Genomic DNA, 16,626 nt, shown 5'->3' on the forward strand with positions numbered 1-16,626 from the left:
TGTTTGTGAAGCGCTCTGAGAATATCAGACGAGGAAGAAAATACAGAACAGACAACGTGAGAGCCATGCCGAAATCCAAGAGAGACAAGAAAGGTACACGTTTATTAAGTTTTTTTTAATTCCACATGACTTTTTCTATTATTTAGCTTCACCAGAAGGGAATTTGAGACATTAATTTTGTATTGCAGTTGAAGAAACCTTGTTAGAGAGTTTATAAGCGGATTCACATTTACATTTTTACGATGTTATAATTTAGCACGATTGCTATTTTGTTTATGTTTTTTGGTACATTTCATGTGGCTGACATATAGTTAATCTAAGAGACATTATTAAGTGTAACTAAAGCACTTTAATCTATGTCAGCATGTTGAACAGCTTTACATAGTGTTATAAGGCCTGTATCTTAATCTAATTTGAACTTTAAATGTATCTGTCCATTTCCAGTGTCTTTAACTAAAACAACCAAGAAAGGGTTGGAATCCAAACAAAACCTGATTGAAGAGGTTAGTATGACTCCCCCACATTGATCCTCTGTTGGATAACACTATGAAAATGTATGATTTTTTTAGACATGTAGCATGCTAATAATACAAAGGTAGTCTTATGTACAATCATGCACATATCTTGATATATGAATATGGGAAACATTCAGTACAATGTCATTACCATCTGATACCATCAGAGCAATATTTTTAGGATTAGTGGAAAGAAATGAACTCTTAACTTCTCGCCCCCTCAGCTGCGGAAATGTGCAGACATCTACAGATACATGTTTGTGTTCTCAGTAAACAACATGAGAAACAACAAACTTAAAGATATCAGGACAGCCTGGAAACACAGCAGGTACAAACTCGCACACATACGCGGCATACAAAGGTTTACCTCTTTTTTTATGCTCTTTTAAAATGAATTTCTAATGTTAAAGTAGAGTTTGGGTTTGTGCGTTTCAGGTTTTTCTTAGGTAAGAACAAGGTCATGATGATCGCGTTAGGAAAAGGACCAACAGATGAATACAAAGATAATCTGCACAAGGTACATCAGCACCTTAAATGGTTGATGAAAAGGGATAGTTCACCCAAAATGAATATTCTCTTGTCATTTACTCACCCTCATGCCATCCCAGATGTGACTTGGTTATGTTGAACACAAATTAAGATTTTTAAAAGAATACCTCAATTCTGTAGGTTCATAAGGGAATGGGGTCCAAAACTTTGAAGCTCCAAAAAGCACATAAAGGCAGCATAAAATTAATGCATGATTCCAGTGGTTTAATCCATGTCTTCTGAAGCGATCCAGAAGGTTGTGGATTAGAACAGACCAAAATATTATTCCTTTTTGACTGTCATCTTGATAGAAGTGTCCTTGGTGATCATGATTTCAAGCTCGATTACCCTTCTTATATTGCCATCTAGCGATCTGCGCATGCGTCAAGCATTAGGAAGTGTAATCGAACTTGAAATCGTGATCGTGCCTAGAGTCTGTAATGACGAGATGTGCAGTGAATAAGGAGTTACAGTTTGGATCGATTGGATCACTTCAGAAGACATATATTTAAACACTGGAGTCTTATGGATTACTTCTATGCTGCCTTTATGTACTTTTTTGTAGCTTCAAAGTTTTGGACCCAATTCACTTGCATTCTAAAAATCTTCATTGGTGTTTTGCTGATAACAGGAAGTCATACATATATGGGATGGCATGAAGTTGAGAAAATGATGAGAGAATTTTCATTTTTGGGTTTATTCAATTCCTTTAATCACAATCGATCAACTAATAGTGAGCAAGAGTGAATTTTATCCATCCTGTGAACATGTTAAGACTGTCGCCGTGTCCGTCTTAACTCTGTATTCTGGTTTGTCTTGCAGGTTAGCAGGTTTCTTAAAGGAGAAGTCGGCGTGCTATTCACAAACAAAACCAAAGAAGAGGTGCAAGAGTAAGGGTTCATTCACTTGCAATTCAGACACAATTTATGTGCTTTAAAAATCTTAAATGAAACATTTTATTGATGAAAACATCCAATAGATTTGTTTATAGACAGATGTTTTGATGCATTTATAACAAACTTGGTGCTGTGCGTTTTATTAGGTATTTCAGTAACTTTAAAGAGATGGATTACGCACGTTCTGGTAACATAGCAACCATGGCAGTGACGCTGGATGAGGGACCACTGGAACAGTTTCCACATTCAATGGAACCTCAACTGAGACAGCTCGGCCTTCCAACGGCTTTAAAGAAAGGTAAACTGATCTAAAGGCTTGTTCACACTAAGAACAAAATTGAAAAATGAAACAAATCGTCAGACGAGACATCTAAAGGGGGGATAATTATTTGTATTTTTCTTTTTGCTTCAAATTTCATCCCTGTTGTGAAAAGGTCTTTAGGAATGCATGTTTCAATATAAAGTCTTATTTGTGGAGAAAATGTGCTCTCTGTGTGAATAATACAGCTTTACAATGGTTATAATAACGTTTGTATTGGGAGTATAGTCCCTGCATTAAGTGTACTGGAATCTTCTTCAGCTTAGAAAGCATTTACTATATCCCATAATAATGTATTTCAGGTGTGGTCACGCTAATAAAGGATTTTGAAGTGTGTAAAGAGGGAGACACAATCACTCCTGAACAGGCTCGAATTCTGGTGAGTGTATACCATAAATATTATTTTCAAGGTGCACTGAGTAACATTTGTGTTTGTTTGCTGACACAGAGCAACTGGCACTTTTCCACTGCACGTTACGGTTCGACTCAACTCTGCTCGCTTTACTTTTCTGAGCTTGCTTTTCCACTGCAGTTTAGTGCCGCCTCAACGTGGGTGGGATTATAGGCTGATCATCATAGTTGCCGCCTCTACTGCCGTGACACCATCTTAAACGTGACACAAACATAAACCATAAACAATAACACGCTAGCTGTTAGCTACTAGCTCATTGCGCTGCATAAAGCAGTTGTTGCATGGTGATTTTACACAAGTGTAACAGTTAAATTGACCTGGTTGTTTTAGAAGCTTTCCAGTAGCTGGTCAACTAAATAAAGTGAAGCTTTCAAGCAGAGAAATCCTCCATCGTCAACTCCAATAACGCTGTGGCTGAGTTCAGGGCGCTCTCCCTCCCATTGCCATAGATGGCGTTCATTTGGTCGAACCACTTCCACTTCCGGCTGTTGTGGTCCTTGATGGTTCTGTAGGCACTTATGTTACTTTTCCCTACACTGTTAGTAGGTCCGTTGGTAGCCGTGTGCGGCCAACAGCTGAGACACTTCCTGAAAGGCTTGTTCGTTTTGCGTCATATCATTCATCGCTAACGAGAGGAACGTCTACACCTCGTTTATTGACCATGGCGTGGTTTTGCGCACAGCCATTTCTTTTTACAATTTGAAATTCGCGTGTATAAACGATACTGCTATCGCTGTTGCTAACTTTAAAACTAGCGGGTTGATGTCCCGTGTCGCAAATCCAGTGACGCCGGTAGTGGCGATTCTCACTGACCAATCAGTGATCTGCAGGGGTTTGACGTCACATTTAGTATCGGCTCGGCTCGCTTGGAACCTCGACTGATGTGGTACTTAAAGTACAAGGTACCAGGTACTATCCACAGTGGAAAACCCCCCAAAAGCGAGCTGAGTCGAGATGTAATTGGAGTGGAAAAGCCCAGATGCAGCATAGCGCAAAAATACTTATGTGATCATTGTTATTATTAATAATACATTTGCAAAGTTATGAAAAATCTGGTTTTTGCTTTGTCATTATAGGGCACGTGTAGTTTGATGTGAAAGAAAATAATTGAAAGCATTTTAGCATAAGGCTGCAACAACAAAATGTGAAAAATAAATAAAGGGGTCTGAATACTTCTGAATGCACTGGATTGTTGGATCGATATTATGCTATTACTTAATAACCTCCCTTGTGTTCCCAAATTAATAATGTGTCATCATTTCATATGCAGATCATATTGTGATCCATTTAAAAGTTTAGCAAAAACATTACTGAGTGCACCTTTACAATGGGACAGTTTATACCGCACTGACATGCATTTAAAGATCAAAGATGTCCTGTAAGGTTGTAATCTAATTGAAACTGTGCGTTCATTTGTATAAATCTATTTAATTGCTTTTCCACTCAGAAACTCTTCGGAATCGAGATGGTGGAATTTAAACTGTCGATTAAGTGCATGTGGAACTCCGAGTCCGGCGACGTCGAAAAGCTGATGGAGGGTGACGATGAGGAAGAGAACAGGAATGAGGAGGAAGATGATGGAGAAGGAAGTGAATAAAACCTGAACTTTCAATGAACATTTTCCTTGTTTGAAAAAGTGTGTTTTCTTTTAACCAGTGACTGTCAAAGTCACTTGAACCTTCTGCGTTCAGTTGTGTGTCTGTTTTTAGTTTGTGAACATCCCTGAAATGTACTATTAGTTATTGTATAGTATATTCACAAGGTGTAAGACATGCTATGTCTGCTGTAAGCAAACAGGTGATTTTGTTTTTCTTACTGGAGGAAGTAATTTCATCTGTGTAAAATGGAGATAAAAGAGATCCATCAAATTTTACTGCTACAGTTTTTTTTTATTGCATCCTAATTCCAGCATGTATGGTGCAAAAACAGTTCAAATGTTATGTGCTTATATAACAATACTTGTTTTATTTTTTCATTTGTATAAAGGCTTGCCTTTGAGTTTATTAATAAGGCTTGTCCAACTCAATTTATCACTGATCATATAAAAATGAGATGACCTCGTGTTAGTTCTTGTAAGTCATGGTTCATGTAATTAGGGATCTTTTTCTCTTGGTGTTATGGTAGTGTCTAACGGAAGTAGTTTGGACATTCGTGAGCCACTAAATCCCAGGCCTGTTTGAAAGCGTCCACAGCTTCCTGTTTAAGTGGACCTTCTGCAGCTGCCGCCAGGTTTTCATTCAACTGATCCATGGTGGACATCCCGATAATGACGCCATCACCCAGATCTCCCTGAAACGACATAAGCGCAACAGAATGAAATACCTAAATCGATTGTCATATTTACTCAAATTTATGCAAATTTCAGTAAATATGACAAATGTTTAGAGATTCCAATCTTGTGTTGCCTTAACTTAGCAGTCAAATCAAATCGTTAGTCAAAAAAGAAAAAAGGTCTGTGTGTTAAATGTTGTGGTGGCTATTTCAGTTTTTTCTGTATATTTTGCAAATGTAGTAGGTCATGTTTATGCAAGGGTTCATCCTGTGCACAATACTATATGCTGTGTGAATAGGACAAGTCGCATGCTATTTCGAACTCAACCTTGGTCTTGTGAATCACATTATCTTTAGTGGAACAACGGCTCAACCTAAATTCTAAAACAGTATGTATTAAATAAAATAAGTAATGCACCAGGGGGAAAGAAAGACGAACAACTACAACATTTCCTCATTACAAAGGCTTTCAAACAATATTGTCATTTAACACTGCTTTATGTCACTTCCTGATATTTCCCACCTTGAGTTGAGAGTGATGGTACATCCAGCGTATAGCAGCTGATGTCAGTGTCGGTTTCTCTGAGCCATATGCTGCTTCAAGAGCTTTCCCAACAACATCTATGGCCTGAAAATGACTCTCCTTCCAGTACCTGAAACCAGAGACCATTACATCTAAGAGAGCTCTTCAATATTAGCTTTAGATTTAAATATTTAAAATATCACAAACGATACATTAGATTTTGTAAAATCAACCACTGGTTTCAATATGAACAAACTGAATCGATATTAGCACACCTGTCCCTGTAAGCACCTGCCCAGTTATTGCCAAAGAATCGACCCGCGGGCTGATCTCCATCTTTATCTTCATAGTGATACTTCCCAGTGAGAAGCCCACCTGTGTGAGGAGGTACAGATTCAGAGTTATGCAGTTCAGAACATGAATACAATTTATAAAATAATGTCAATAAATATATGGATGAAATTGACTTTAACTCTATTCGATGTCCTTAAAACACTCTTTACTATGTAAATACATCTAAAACAATTTGGACCTAACAATACCTGCCAGGGGATTGTACGCAAAGAAACGCATGCCATAGTATCTTAAACATGGCAACAGCTCAGTCTCCACTTGTCGTGTGGTTGCGTTGTACATGCCCTTCAGAAGAAAACATACATACAACTAATCAACATTATGCTATTGATTTAAGTGACTCAAGTTGCCATGAAATCAAAATTGACCTTATTTACTTTCTTCATACTTTGGTTGAGAATCGAGACTCTTGTTCAGAACCGGATCTATTTTTTATAAACACAGTAACTAAGATTTTCATTTCTTTGGGTTCTGCTAGCGGTTCCCGTACGTGCAATATTTCCGCCAATATGGATTGAACACCGTACTGAAATACTCTTGACAGCAGCACAATATAACTGCAGCGCAGCCGGAGTGGTTCCGAACAAATTAGTCGTATGTGTCAGTTCTTTTGAATCTACAGTGCGCAACATACAGCATATCCAGTGTAGTACCATCTCTGAATGAATGGCTCTTAAATGCTGGCTCTTTTGAATCTACCCTGAGCCTGTCCATTACAGTGTGATTCCTCAAACATGAACTCTTTGAGCTGGTCCTTTTTACTCAAAAACATACAGTGTGACCAGTGTTGTGGCGTTCCCGAACAAATGACTCTCATGAGTTTGTTCTTTTGAATCTACAGCATGCAACAAACAGCGCTACCAGTGTAATCCAATTCCCTACAAAATAATTATGACTATCATCATGTTCAAATCAAACAAATTTGTTGTAATCTTTTAATTTTTTATTTTATTATTATTTATTTTTTATATAATACATAGTTAGGGTCAATTATTGGAACTGTATGTATGCCTCTAAAAATCAGTGAAAGCACTCTTTTTACAAGAAATGTGTTAAATGTAGTTTGTGATGTCCAAATAATTCTTCCTCAAAAGTGCAAAAAGAATCATTAATAGAACTGTTTAAGAACCTGAATCACGACTAGGATTTAGATACACATGATTCCCATCTTAATAACCATTCGTAATCTTCTGATTCAATAACCTGTTTTACTTGGAAATGTCAAAATTCATCCAACTATTCACTTACTTGATATACAGTAGGAAGCACCCAGTTATTGTGTTTGCAGATACAGTAGATTTCGGCCACTTCCCATGATGCATAGTTTGATAAGCCCAGTTCCATGAATTTGCCCTATAAATCAGCTTTTGGTTAATTTGAATGCATGTAAGCTACATTTTATTCAATGTGTATTCTCTGCAAATAATATCTGATACTTTGCCCTTGTAGGTGCCATGCTCCACTAGTTGAGCAACAAGAACACTATCATTTGTAGAATTATTTATATAATTTAACAAATATATATATTATACTATATATTATGTATAATAGTCATTATAAAAATCATATTTTAAAATGTACAAACCTATTAAATGTCGTGTGCATAATCTTACTAATGATGCAAGTTCAATTAAGACCAACACATGTTGGAGGTTTCTATTAACTTGATATTATACAAGTTGCATAATTCTTGTGTAGTAAATATAACATAGACAAATAATTCTATTCTGTTCAGTGGTTCTTGCTGACGTCTTTATGGCTTTTAAAAATCCTTTAGGTCAGATAGGAAGAAAATATTGGTAACAGCTGATTGTCAGGCATGTATCAAAATGCACGTCTGTCAGTCAAAGCTCTACAGTTGTGTTATATTTTGTGTTTCTGGAAGGGAATTGACCTCTTTATAGAGTTCATTGCAGGCCTGTAATGTGTCTTGAATGGGGTTTTGGTGGTCTGGCGCGTGCAGGTAAAAGAGATCCACACACTGAGTCTGCAGTCTCTTCAAAGAAGTTTCCAGCTGATGACGAACACTTTCAGGTTTGAGTGTCTTGCCATCCCAGGGGTTTGCTTTAGTGGCAATTCTAACTGGAAAACACAAAAGGATGCATTATAGCTGAACATTAAGCATCTAAAAAAAATAGGATTTCCTTTTAGAGTTTTATGTGATCTTACAAGAACTATGCAAAGTCCTATAATATTACAAAACTTTCAGATACATTCAACTTAATATTGTTGCAGTGTACACTGATGAGCCAAAACATTATGACCATTCACAGGTGAAGCAAATAATGTTGATCATCTCTTATATTTATATCTATGTATTTGGCAGACACTTTTTATCCAAAGCGACTTACAGTGCACTTATTACAGGGACAATCCCCCCCGGAGCAACCTGGAGTTAAGTGCCTTACTCAAGGACACAATGGTGGTGGCCATGGGGATCAAACCAGCAACCTTCTGATTACCAGTTATGTGCTTTAGCCCACTACGCCACCACCACTCCAACAAAGCCACATGTCTGGGAGGAGTGGAAGAAGGTTGCCTGGTCCGATGAGTCCCATTTTGTTTAACATCACTTAGATGGCCGTGTACGTGTGCTGTTTACCTGGGGAAGTGATGGCACCAGGATGCAATGTGGGAAGACGACAAGCCGGTGGGGGGAGTGTGATGCTCTGGTGCAATGTTCTGCTGGAAAACCCTGAGTCCGCCATTCATGTGGACGTCAATTTGACACGTGCCAACTACCTAAACATCATTGCAGACCAGGTACATCCCTTCATGGCAATGGTATTTCCTGATGGCAGTGGCCTCTTTCAGCAGGTTAATGCCCCTGCCACACTGCACACATTGTTCGGAAATGGTTTGAGGAACATGATGAAGAGTTCAAGATGTTGCCCTTGCCTCCAAATTCCCCAGATCTCAATCCGATTGAGCATCTGTGGGATGTGCTGGACCAACAAGTCCAATCCATGGTGGCCTCGGAACTTAAAGGACTTGAAGGATCTGCTGCAAATATCTTGGTATCAGATACCACAGGACACCTTCAGGGGTCTTGTCCACTCCATGCCTCAGCGGGTCGGTGTTGCTTTGACAGCACGCGGAGGACCAACAGCATATTAGGCAGGTGATCATAATGTTTTGGCTCATTAGTGTATAGTGTACAGTATACTGTGCATAGTATTCAAATGTTCAGCATAGGTATTGCATACTAACATACGTTTTGGAAGAAATTGTAAGAATACTATGGCAGCATGGAACTACTATACAACTCCGAATTCAGTAACACAAAATTTGCATACTATGCATGGTATGCATACTACATACTTCAAAGTAGTACAAATAGTGTGGCAGTATATCATAGCGAACAAAGCCAGAGTATAAAACTCTAAACATTTCGTAACAACTGCAGCAGTGTCATATGACCTACTTCTGTCTACGGTGACCAGAGTCACTATTCAGCCACTTTATAACTCTTAATACCTGTTTTAGGAAGCACCAGACCACCTATGATGGTCTCTGACAGTCCATCATTGTACATGTATGCAGTGTCCAGCTCATTGTGCCCGCGCTCAGTGAATACCTGCACCATTTGCGCGCTCAGGTACGCGTCCGCGCGTCCTCCAAACGCCATGGAGCCCAGCAGAGTCACGGGGAGTTTAAAGTGAGACATGTTGTGGAGTTGTTTAAAGTGTAAGGTTTTGAGCCCGGTAAGAAATCTGCAGTGAGCTGCACACAGGCCTACTCTGACAGCAGAGCACAGCATGATAATCTGGCAGTAAAAACCCAGGGAAGGGCATGCGTGTACTGAGGGAGCGTGGTAAAAGTGCTAAGCATGTGCTTAAACGTAGAGGGACTGTGTCGCTCACGGGAGTGCCATTGGTCAGCTCGTGGAGGTGGACATGGGAGGTTCAGAGTTCATCGATTGCCTCTTCCATTTGTATATAAACAGGGAATGTGGTATTTTGACATTTAGATGTTTTTAAATTCACTTGGCATTGCAGCACATGTAATTCCCATTGTATCCAGAAGATGTCGGCAGAATACAAATAGCTTCCACATGACGAACATAAATGGACTGTGCATGTATGAGGGAAAGTGCATCACTATTTTGATAAATTTTTTTCTTCCCTAGTTTATTTTAAAAGGTCATTGGGTGTGAAAAAAATAATTTCTAAAAGTACACATATTATTTGTAGTCTCTCAAAAGTATATGCTGTCATAAAAATTCATGCATATAATTATTTTTGGAAAACAAAATGCCAAATTGAACAAAAATGCTTGAAATGTCATGTCAGCTACCTACATATAATTTTCATGTTTTATTGGTCAAGACATGAACCATCTACTTGATTATACTTGCACTATGAGAGAAGAATGAAAATGTGTATATGTATATGTGTGTGTGTGTGATATATATATATATATATATATATATATATATATATATATATATATATATATATATATATATATATATATATATATATATGTATATATATTACCACACTTCCTGTAGCACTTGCCATAGATGTCTTGTTGGGCACTTCTCACACACCTTACAGTCTAACTGATCCCACAAAAGCTCAATGGGGTTAAGATCCATAACACTCTTTTCCAATTATCTGTTGTCCAATGTCTGTGTTTCTTTGCCCACTCGAACCTTTTCTTTTTGTTTTTCTGTTTCAAAAGTGGCTTTTTCTTTGCAATTCTTCCCATAAGACCTCCTGAGTCTTCTCTTTACTGTTGTACATGAAACTGGTGTTGAGCGGGTAGAATTCAATGAAGCTGTCAGCGGAGGACATGTGAGGCGTCTATTTCTCAAACTAGAGACTCTGATGTACTTATCTTCTTGTTTAGTTGTACATCTGGTCTTCCACATCTCTTTCTGTCCTTGTTAGAGACAGTTGTTCTTTGTCTTTGAAGATTGTAGTGAACACTTTGTTTGAAATCTTAAATTTTGTGTCAATTTCAAGCATTGTATAGCCTTAATTACTCAAAACAATGATTGACTGATGAGTTTCTAGAGAAAGCTGTTTTCATTTTTGACCTGATATTGACCTTAAGACATGTCAGTCTATTGAATACTGTGACAACTCAAAAACAAACACAAACACAATGTTAAGCTTCATTTAATGAACCAAATATCTTTCAGTTGTGTTTGATATAATGGCAAGTGATTTTCTAGCACCAAATTAGGAATTTAGCATGATTACTCGAGGATGAGTTGTTGGAGTGATTTTACTTTTTTCAAATATGTGATGGTGCTGTTTTTTATATCAGTAATGTCCCGACTATACTTTGTGATCAGTTGAATGCCACTTTGGTGAACTAAAGTACCAATTTCCTTCCGAAACTTTTGACTGTGAATGTGTGTGTGTGTGTGTGTGTGTGTGTGTATATATATATAATATATATACAATAACTTTATGTTGTAGGGTTATTTGGACACAAGCCCAGCATCAGCTAGAGTGTAAGTATAAAGTAAAGTTTATTTTCCATGAATACACAATTAGAAGCCTTTATTTTTGTCACACATTAAACATTTTGCACATATACAGAGATTTTTTTTTTGCATATATATGACGCAATTATGAATAATTATGGATTTTGTACAATTAATAACTAGCATTGTATAATTAAATCTAGCACAATATCTAATTGACATTTAATTGATAATAAATGTATTCAAACGTTAAATCTGCATGCTAATCATCTATCTGAGAGTCAAAAAATAAGTAAACGTGAAAAAATTTAGTTGTGTAATTTGATTCTGAATCTTGATTCTCAAAAATAAGCTGCTCATTAAAAAACAAACTAATAATATCGGTGTGTGCCAATCAGTTTGTTCCTAAGCCGTTAAGACCTTACTCCAATAATGTAAAACCGTGTTTAAAAGTGTTTACATGACCACACATGTCATCTGCTAATTGTGCATGTTAACATGCTCATTTATAATAATTATATAAACAGATTTCCACATAATATCCATGGAGTGACACATCCACATGTCTCAAAATACCAGCAGATGCTTTTGTAGGTGTGTTCTACTGTGTTTACTGCATTCTGATCATGGCAGAGGTGTTGAACCCTGTCTGACATTGACCCCTAATAGTAGGATCAGTGGTGTTAGACAATGCATTCCATGTTTTATTACCACAGAACCCCTGACCCCTGCTTTGACCTTTCCTCCACGGCCTCCACAACTATGACCCATCATCTTCTGCTTTCAACTGTGGCTCAGTGACCCATCTGCAGTCTCGTACCGTAAGTTAAAACTGTCACTCATTCATGTAACACAAGCAGTGTGATTTACACAGAAATGAGTTCTGCTCATGTTTTATGAGTGAGGCCTAAAGTGTTCATGGTGTTTGTTTGGATGAAATTCCGTTGTTTCCTAAAGCAAGTACTCTTCTTTTGACAATTCCACAAGGATCACAAACAGAAAAAGAAGGATGGGGAAGAAAATAAAACAAAAATTATTGCATATACAACAGTAAACACAGAAAAGAATAGGCATGTAAAATATAGTCCACTTGGAATAACAGTTTTACTATGACTGTAAACTTTAATACAGTTAAAAAGACACTCTATTGGTATAACATAAATATATATATATATATATATATATATATATATATATATATATATACATCAATACAAATTTCCAACATTCCTTTGAATGTTGATGTACTAAAATTAATATTTGATGGTTCATTTACTATTATTTTGAATGGCCATGGAAAATGAAGCAATGTGATAACAATTTTACCTGGTAGCAAAAAGTAGTCCTTTAATTTACCTGATGAACTTTCACCTTTTGCTGACCCTTTGTGCTTCACAGAGCTAACACTTTATTAGCAACTGACTCATTGTCATACATTGTCAGACATTCTGTTTCCCACAGATCTCGAGCTGGATGAAAGCATGGGAATTTTTTGTGCAAATCTTCTGTAAATCTGCACTTTCGTTTGGGCATTGTTTCCACTCAGCTGTCATTTGATGTTACTGTCAAGTAAGGATGTCGCGATTACCCGATTTCACTATTAACCGCGATTAAAATGGTCACGGTTATTAAACCGTAAGAATTTGGAAGCTATGGTTAAAAACCGGAATAAACAACCATGTTGTCTATTAAGAAAATATACAGAAAATTAGTCTTTCAGTGTGGGTCTAACTACTTGCGCCGCGCCTGCGCCGCGCACTCTGCTTGGCTGGTCTGTGAGGCTGTTACTATGGTAACGGAGTTCACGAGGTGATTATCTAGGGAAGGCGGGGCGCGTGCAGAACTTGAACTTTCAGCGCACGTGAAACTCTCAAAATGAAAACATGGCGGAATAACGCGATCTCCCGGAGATGTATCCGCCGAAGAAACGAATTTAATCAGCTATTTGGGAGCATTTGTCTATCTAAAATATGACACAGGAGTTGTTGAATACGGGTATCCTGGAACAGTATGCAAAACGTGCAGACGAAAAGTGTCAGCAAAAGTGGTGAACACATCTAATATGTTCCAGCACCTGAGGGATCACCATCCAGAGATGCATGCCCAGATGGAGGTAATTATTTTACAAACACAGAAAATATTATATGTAGTGTACTTACCTTAATTAAGTCAAACACTGAATTAAAACCGTAAATTCGAGTTGTTTATTTTAAGTTTAAAAGAGGAGGGGTTCAGCTTTATATTGTGAATGCAATGCTTCCAAATAGTTTTTCCTATTTGAATAATATTTCAGTGAGCGTAAATGTGCTGTGATTATCTTTTATTTTAAACATATGGTTTTAAGTTATAGTTGTTTTTGGTTATTTATTTTTACGTTTTGGTGTCAGAGGGCAGATAGAGATAATTGCACCTACTTAAATACAAGTAGGCTACTTTACCTACTTGTTTTCAACTTAGAAGTAGGAATATATATATATATATATATATATATATATATATATATATATATATATATATATATATATATATATATATATAATGTTAACTGCATGTCCTAATGAATGCTGCAATAAAACTTCAGTTGTCATGTGTTTGTGGAGGGTTTTATTGTTGCATAATAGGTCAATTTGCAGATAATCGTAAAAATCGTGATTTTTAAAATAATCGTACCATCAAAAATTCAAATCGTGAAATCCCTACTGGCAAGCAACTGTTTGATGCTGAACACAATAGTGATTCGTGCGTTTGCGGAGAGATTGACATTGGTGTGCGAGAAGGCGGGACTTAAAAAGAGGGCTTAAAGAAATGCAAATATGCATGCACACAGCCACACACAATAAAGTATTAGACCAGAAGCACATCATAATGCAACAAAAGCCGAATCCCGGACATAAATGAGTACTGTTAGCCAATATAGATAAGTGTGTGCATATATATATATATTTAAGCAATATCACACAGGGAAGAGTGCGATATGGCCCTACATCAGCACTGCAGGCACGAGGCCGCAGGTAATCACAGCAGTGCCGATGTAGGGCCATATCGCACTCTTCCGAGTGTGATATTGCTTATATACAACGGTTAATTGAACAAGTACACTTTAAAAAATTAGGAAAAACCGAGTACGGTCATAAAATCGCATTTTGTGCATGGAACTACTTTCTTATGCGACGAATCAGAATCTGCCATTGCTGGTTCAAAACAAATGATGCGTCCAAGCCTCCGTTAGTAATTAAAAAAAATTAACTTCAGAAATAGTATCAAGGCTTGTTCTGTTTCTAACAAGTTATTGGATAAACAAGGAGAGATGGCTGGATGTGTGTGTGTGTGTGTGAGAGCGCAATCACCCATTGCCACACCCATTCAGAGATGCTGTCAGTTTTCTCAATGGAAAATAGACGTCCAAGCGGGGGTATTCCTCTCTATTTTGCTGTAGCCGGTGCGCAAGTGTCATTCACTATAGAAACAGCGATGTCCTCCACCATTTTAAACAGTATGTATCCAATGTGGAAACTCCGATAAAAGGTAAGCACTTGAGTTCTGTAATTAATCAGTCCGTTGTGTCTCTCAGCATGAGCCTTAATCCTGAAGATTTCAGTTTAAAGCTATTTCCTAGCTTTGGTAATGTATTAGTGATACAGTGATCATGGAGCGCAGTTCTATGTAAACAATGACTGATGGATTCACTTTATGTCACCAACTGGCTCATATTACACACAAAAAATATCTTTTGCCACCACCTGCTGGCTAACTTATGTAATTTCAAAAACAAAGCCAGTAACTCCGGACAGATACACTTTAGTTTAGAACAGCATGAATGCGGAGTGATACACACACAGTGAAGCATCGGAGTGCTGATGCTGTCACACAATCGGTGCTCATGGAACGTCTCTCATCCAATCAGATTCGAGGACCGGAACTAACTGTGGTGTATATTTTTATATATATATATATATATATATTGTACAACAAATCCATTGTTAAACAACTAGAAATTACTCTGTGTGTGATATCTGCAAATATTAACCCCATTAAGCTGTGTGTATTTAATACATGATTTTCTAAAGCCTCTACATCATCAGCAGGATGAATTCTTTGCTGATTAACTTGTTGTATGCAATGTAATAGGTGTCTACTACCTCCTTGTGGAAGTTTCTGTGTAACCTTAAAAACTTCTTGATATTTGTGAGAAAAATAATGTATGATGTAGTTGTGTACTCTCCCCTGTATTCAAAGGGATGTAATGCCTTTAACTTGATACACAACTTGACATCTTTAAAGTCAATAAATTAATAGGTACCAATTTACAATAAGATTGTCTTTGTTAACATTTGCTGACATTAGTTCAAATGTGAAACAATCAATAATGCATTTACAACATTTGTTAATCTTTAATTACATTTTTTAATTACAATTTTTATGTTAATATTATTTAATGCATTATAAAGTAACATGAAGTATATAAACAATTGTGTTATTATAAAGTAACATTAACCAAGATTAATAAAGGTGATTTATTACAAAGTTACCTTCATCTGACTCTGAAATCTGTCTAATAAAGTGTTATCCTCTGAATTTATGTACTTTGAGGTAAAGTAGTAAATCAAGCTGAAATGACACACATCACTCATTTGTAAATTATACGGCCGGAGAGTCTGTCACAGCTCTTGAAGTGTTTGGCTGTTCTGAGGTTCCTGTGTTTCTATTGTACCTCTCTAAGGACATTCTTCCCACTGGAGGTCCTCCGGGTGTTTGGATCTCGCTCTCGCTCTCGCCTCTCTCTCTCTCTCTCTCTCTCTCTCTCTCTCTCTCTCTCTCTCTCTCTGCCCCCCCCTTTAAATTCAATTGAAAGTACTTTATTAACATGATTGTGTTTACATCCAATATTGCCAAAGCATTAATACACAAAACAGATAATGACAAGGCTAATAATAATAAAACTGTAACATAACAATACAAATAGAATTAAAATAAGGTGCCATTTAATGGATAAAATAAAAACTATAATTACAATATATATAAAAAATAAGCATTTTACAAGACATTATGAACATTAAAAAAAAAAAATACTGTGACCAAAATAGTTTAAGGCAGTAATTGGTTTCAGAGGGTGTGCACTTTAAAAATGAATTTAGCTGCAGCTGATGCATGATTGTCCTCCCCCAGTAACACCTGCATTTGATCGATCTCTCTCTCTCTCTCTCTCTCTCTCTCTCTCTCTCTCTCTCTCTCTCTCTCTCTGATTTGAGTGTTTTTATTCTCCTCCACACACCGCGCGGAGTCCCCACTGCTCTCCAAACACCTTATTATGGACTAATGTGGACTAGTTTTTCGGTATTTAAGGATCTTATTCTGGTGCATGATTCAG

The 16,626-nt window shown here is 37.1% G+C and overlaps 2 protein-coding genes across 2 annotated transcripts; one reads left to right on the forward strand and one right to left on the reverse strand.

Annotated features, from left to right (window-relative positions):
- The first annotated feature begins 1 nt into the window (after window position 1).
- Window positions 2-4,284, forward strand: LOC127626043 (mRNA turnover protein 4 homolog). Its single transcript, XM_052101558.1, has 8 exons — window positions 2-93; window positions 445-503; window positions 740-843; window positions 951-1,032; window positions 1,866-1,933; window positions 2,086-2,237; window positions 2,561-2,637; window positions 4,118-4,284. The coding sequence occupies exons 1-8, from the start codon at window positions 66-68 to the stop codon at window positions 4,265-4,267; spliced, it is 720 nt and encodes a 239-aa protein (XP_051957518.1). The 5' UTR covers window positions 2-65; the 3' UTR covers window positions 4,268-4,284.
- Window positions 4,285-4,776: 492 nt separating this feature from the next.
- On the reverse strand, window positions 4,777-9,607 carry LOC127626042 (aflatoxin B1 aldehyde reductase member 4-like). Its single transcript, XM_052101557.1, has 7 exons — window positions 9,296-9,607; window positions 7,713-7,900; window positions 7,067-7,171; window positions 6,007-6,103; window positions 5,740-5,839; window positions 5,465-5,594; window positions 4,777-4,959 (listed from the first exon to the last, which is right to left on the reverse strand). Exons 1-7 carry the CDS (start codon window positions 9,576-9,578, stop codon window positions 4,798-4,800), a joined length of 1,065 nt encoding a protein of 354 aa, XP_051957517.1. The 5' UTR covers window positions 9,579-9,607; the 3' UTR covers window positions 4,777-4,797.
- Between the last annotated feature and the right edge of the window lie 7,019 nt (window positions 9,608-16,626).

Source organism: Xyrauchen texanus, chromosome 32 (genome assembly GCF_025860055.1).
Source record: "Xyrauchen texanus isolate HMW12.3.18 chromosome 32, RBS_HiC_50CHRs, whole genome shotgun sequence".
NCBI classification, from domain to species: domain Eukaryota; kingdom Metazoa; phylum Chordata; class Actinopteri; order Cypriniformes; family Catostomidae; genus Xyrauchen; species Xyrauchen texanus.

What these genes read in the sequence shown, in the direction of transcription:
- LOC127626043 (XM_052101558.1), top strand. Translation starts at nt 66, where the DNA reads ATGCCGAAATCCAAGAGAGACAAGAAAG. An exon ending in ATCCAAGAGAGACAAGAAAG is followed by an intron (nt 94 to 444) that starts GTACACGTTTAT and finishes GTCCATTTCCAG; the next exon opens with TGTCTTTAACTAAAACAACC. An exon ending in CTGAACAGGCTCGAATTCTG is followed by an intron (nt 2,638 to 4,117) that starts GTGAGTGTATAC and finishes TTTTCCACTCAG; the next exon opens with AAACTCTTCGGAATCGAGAT.
- LOC127626042 (XM_052101557.1), bottom strand. Translation starts at nt 9,578, where the DNA reads ATGCTGTGCTCTGCTGTCAGAGTAGGCCTGTGTGCAGCTCACTGCAGA. An exon ending in TGCTTCCTACTGTATATCAA is followed by an intron (nt 6,104 to 7,066) that starts GTAAGTGAATAG and finishes TTTCTTCTGAAG; the next exon opens with GGCATGTACAACGCAACCAC. An exon ending in GCAGGTGCTTACAGGGACAG is followed by an intron (nt 5,595 to 5,739) that starts GTGTGCTAATAT and finishes CTCTGGTTTCAG; the next exon opens with GTACTGGAAGGAGAGTCATT.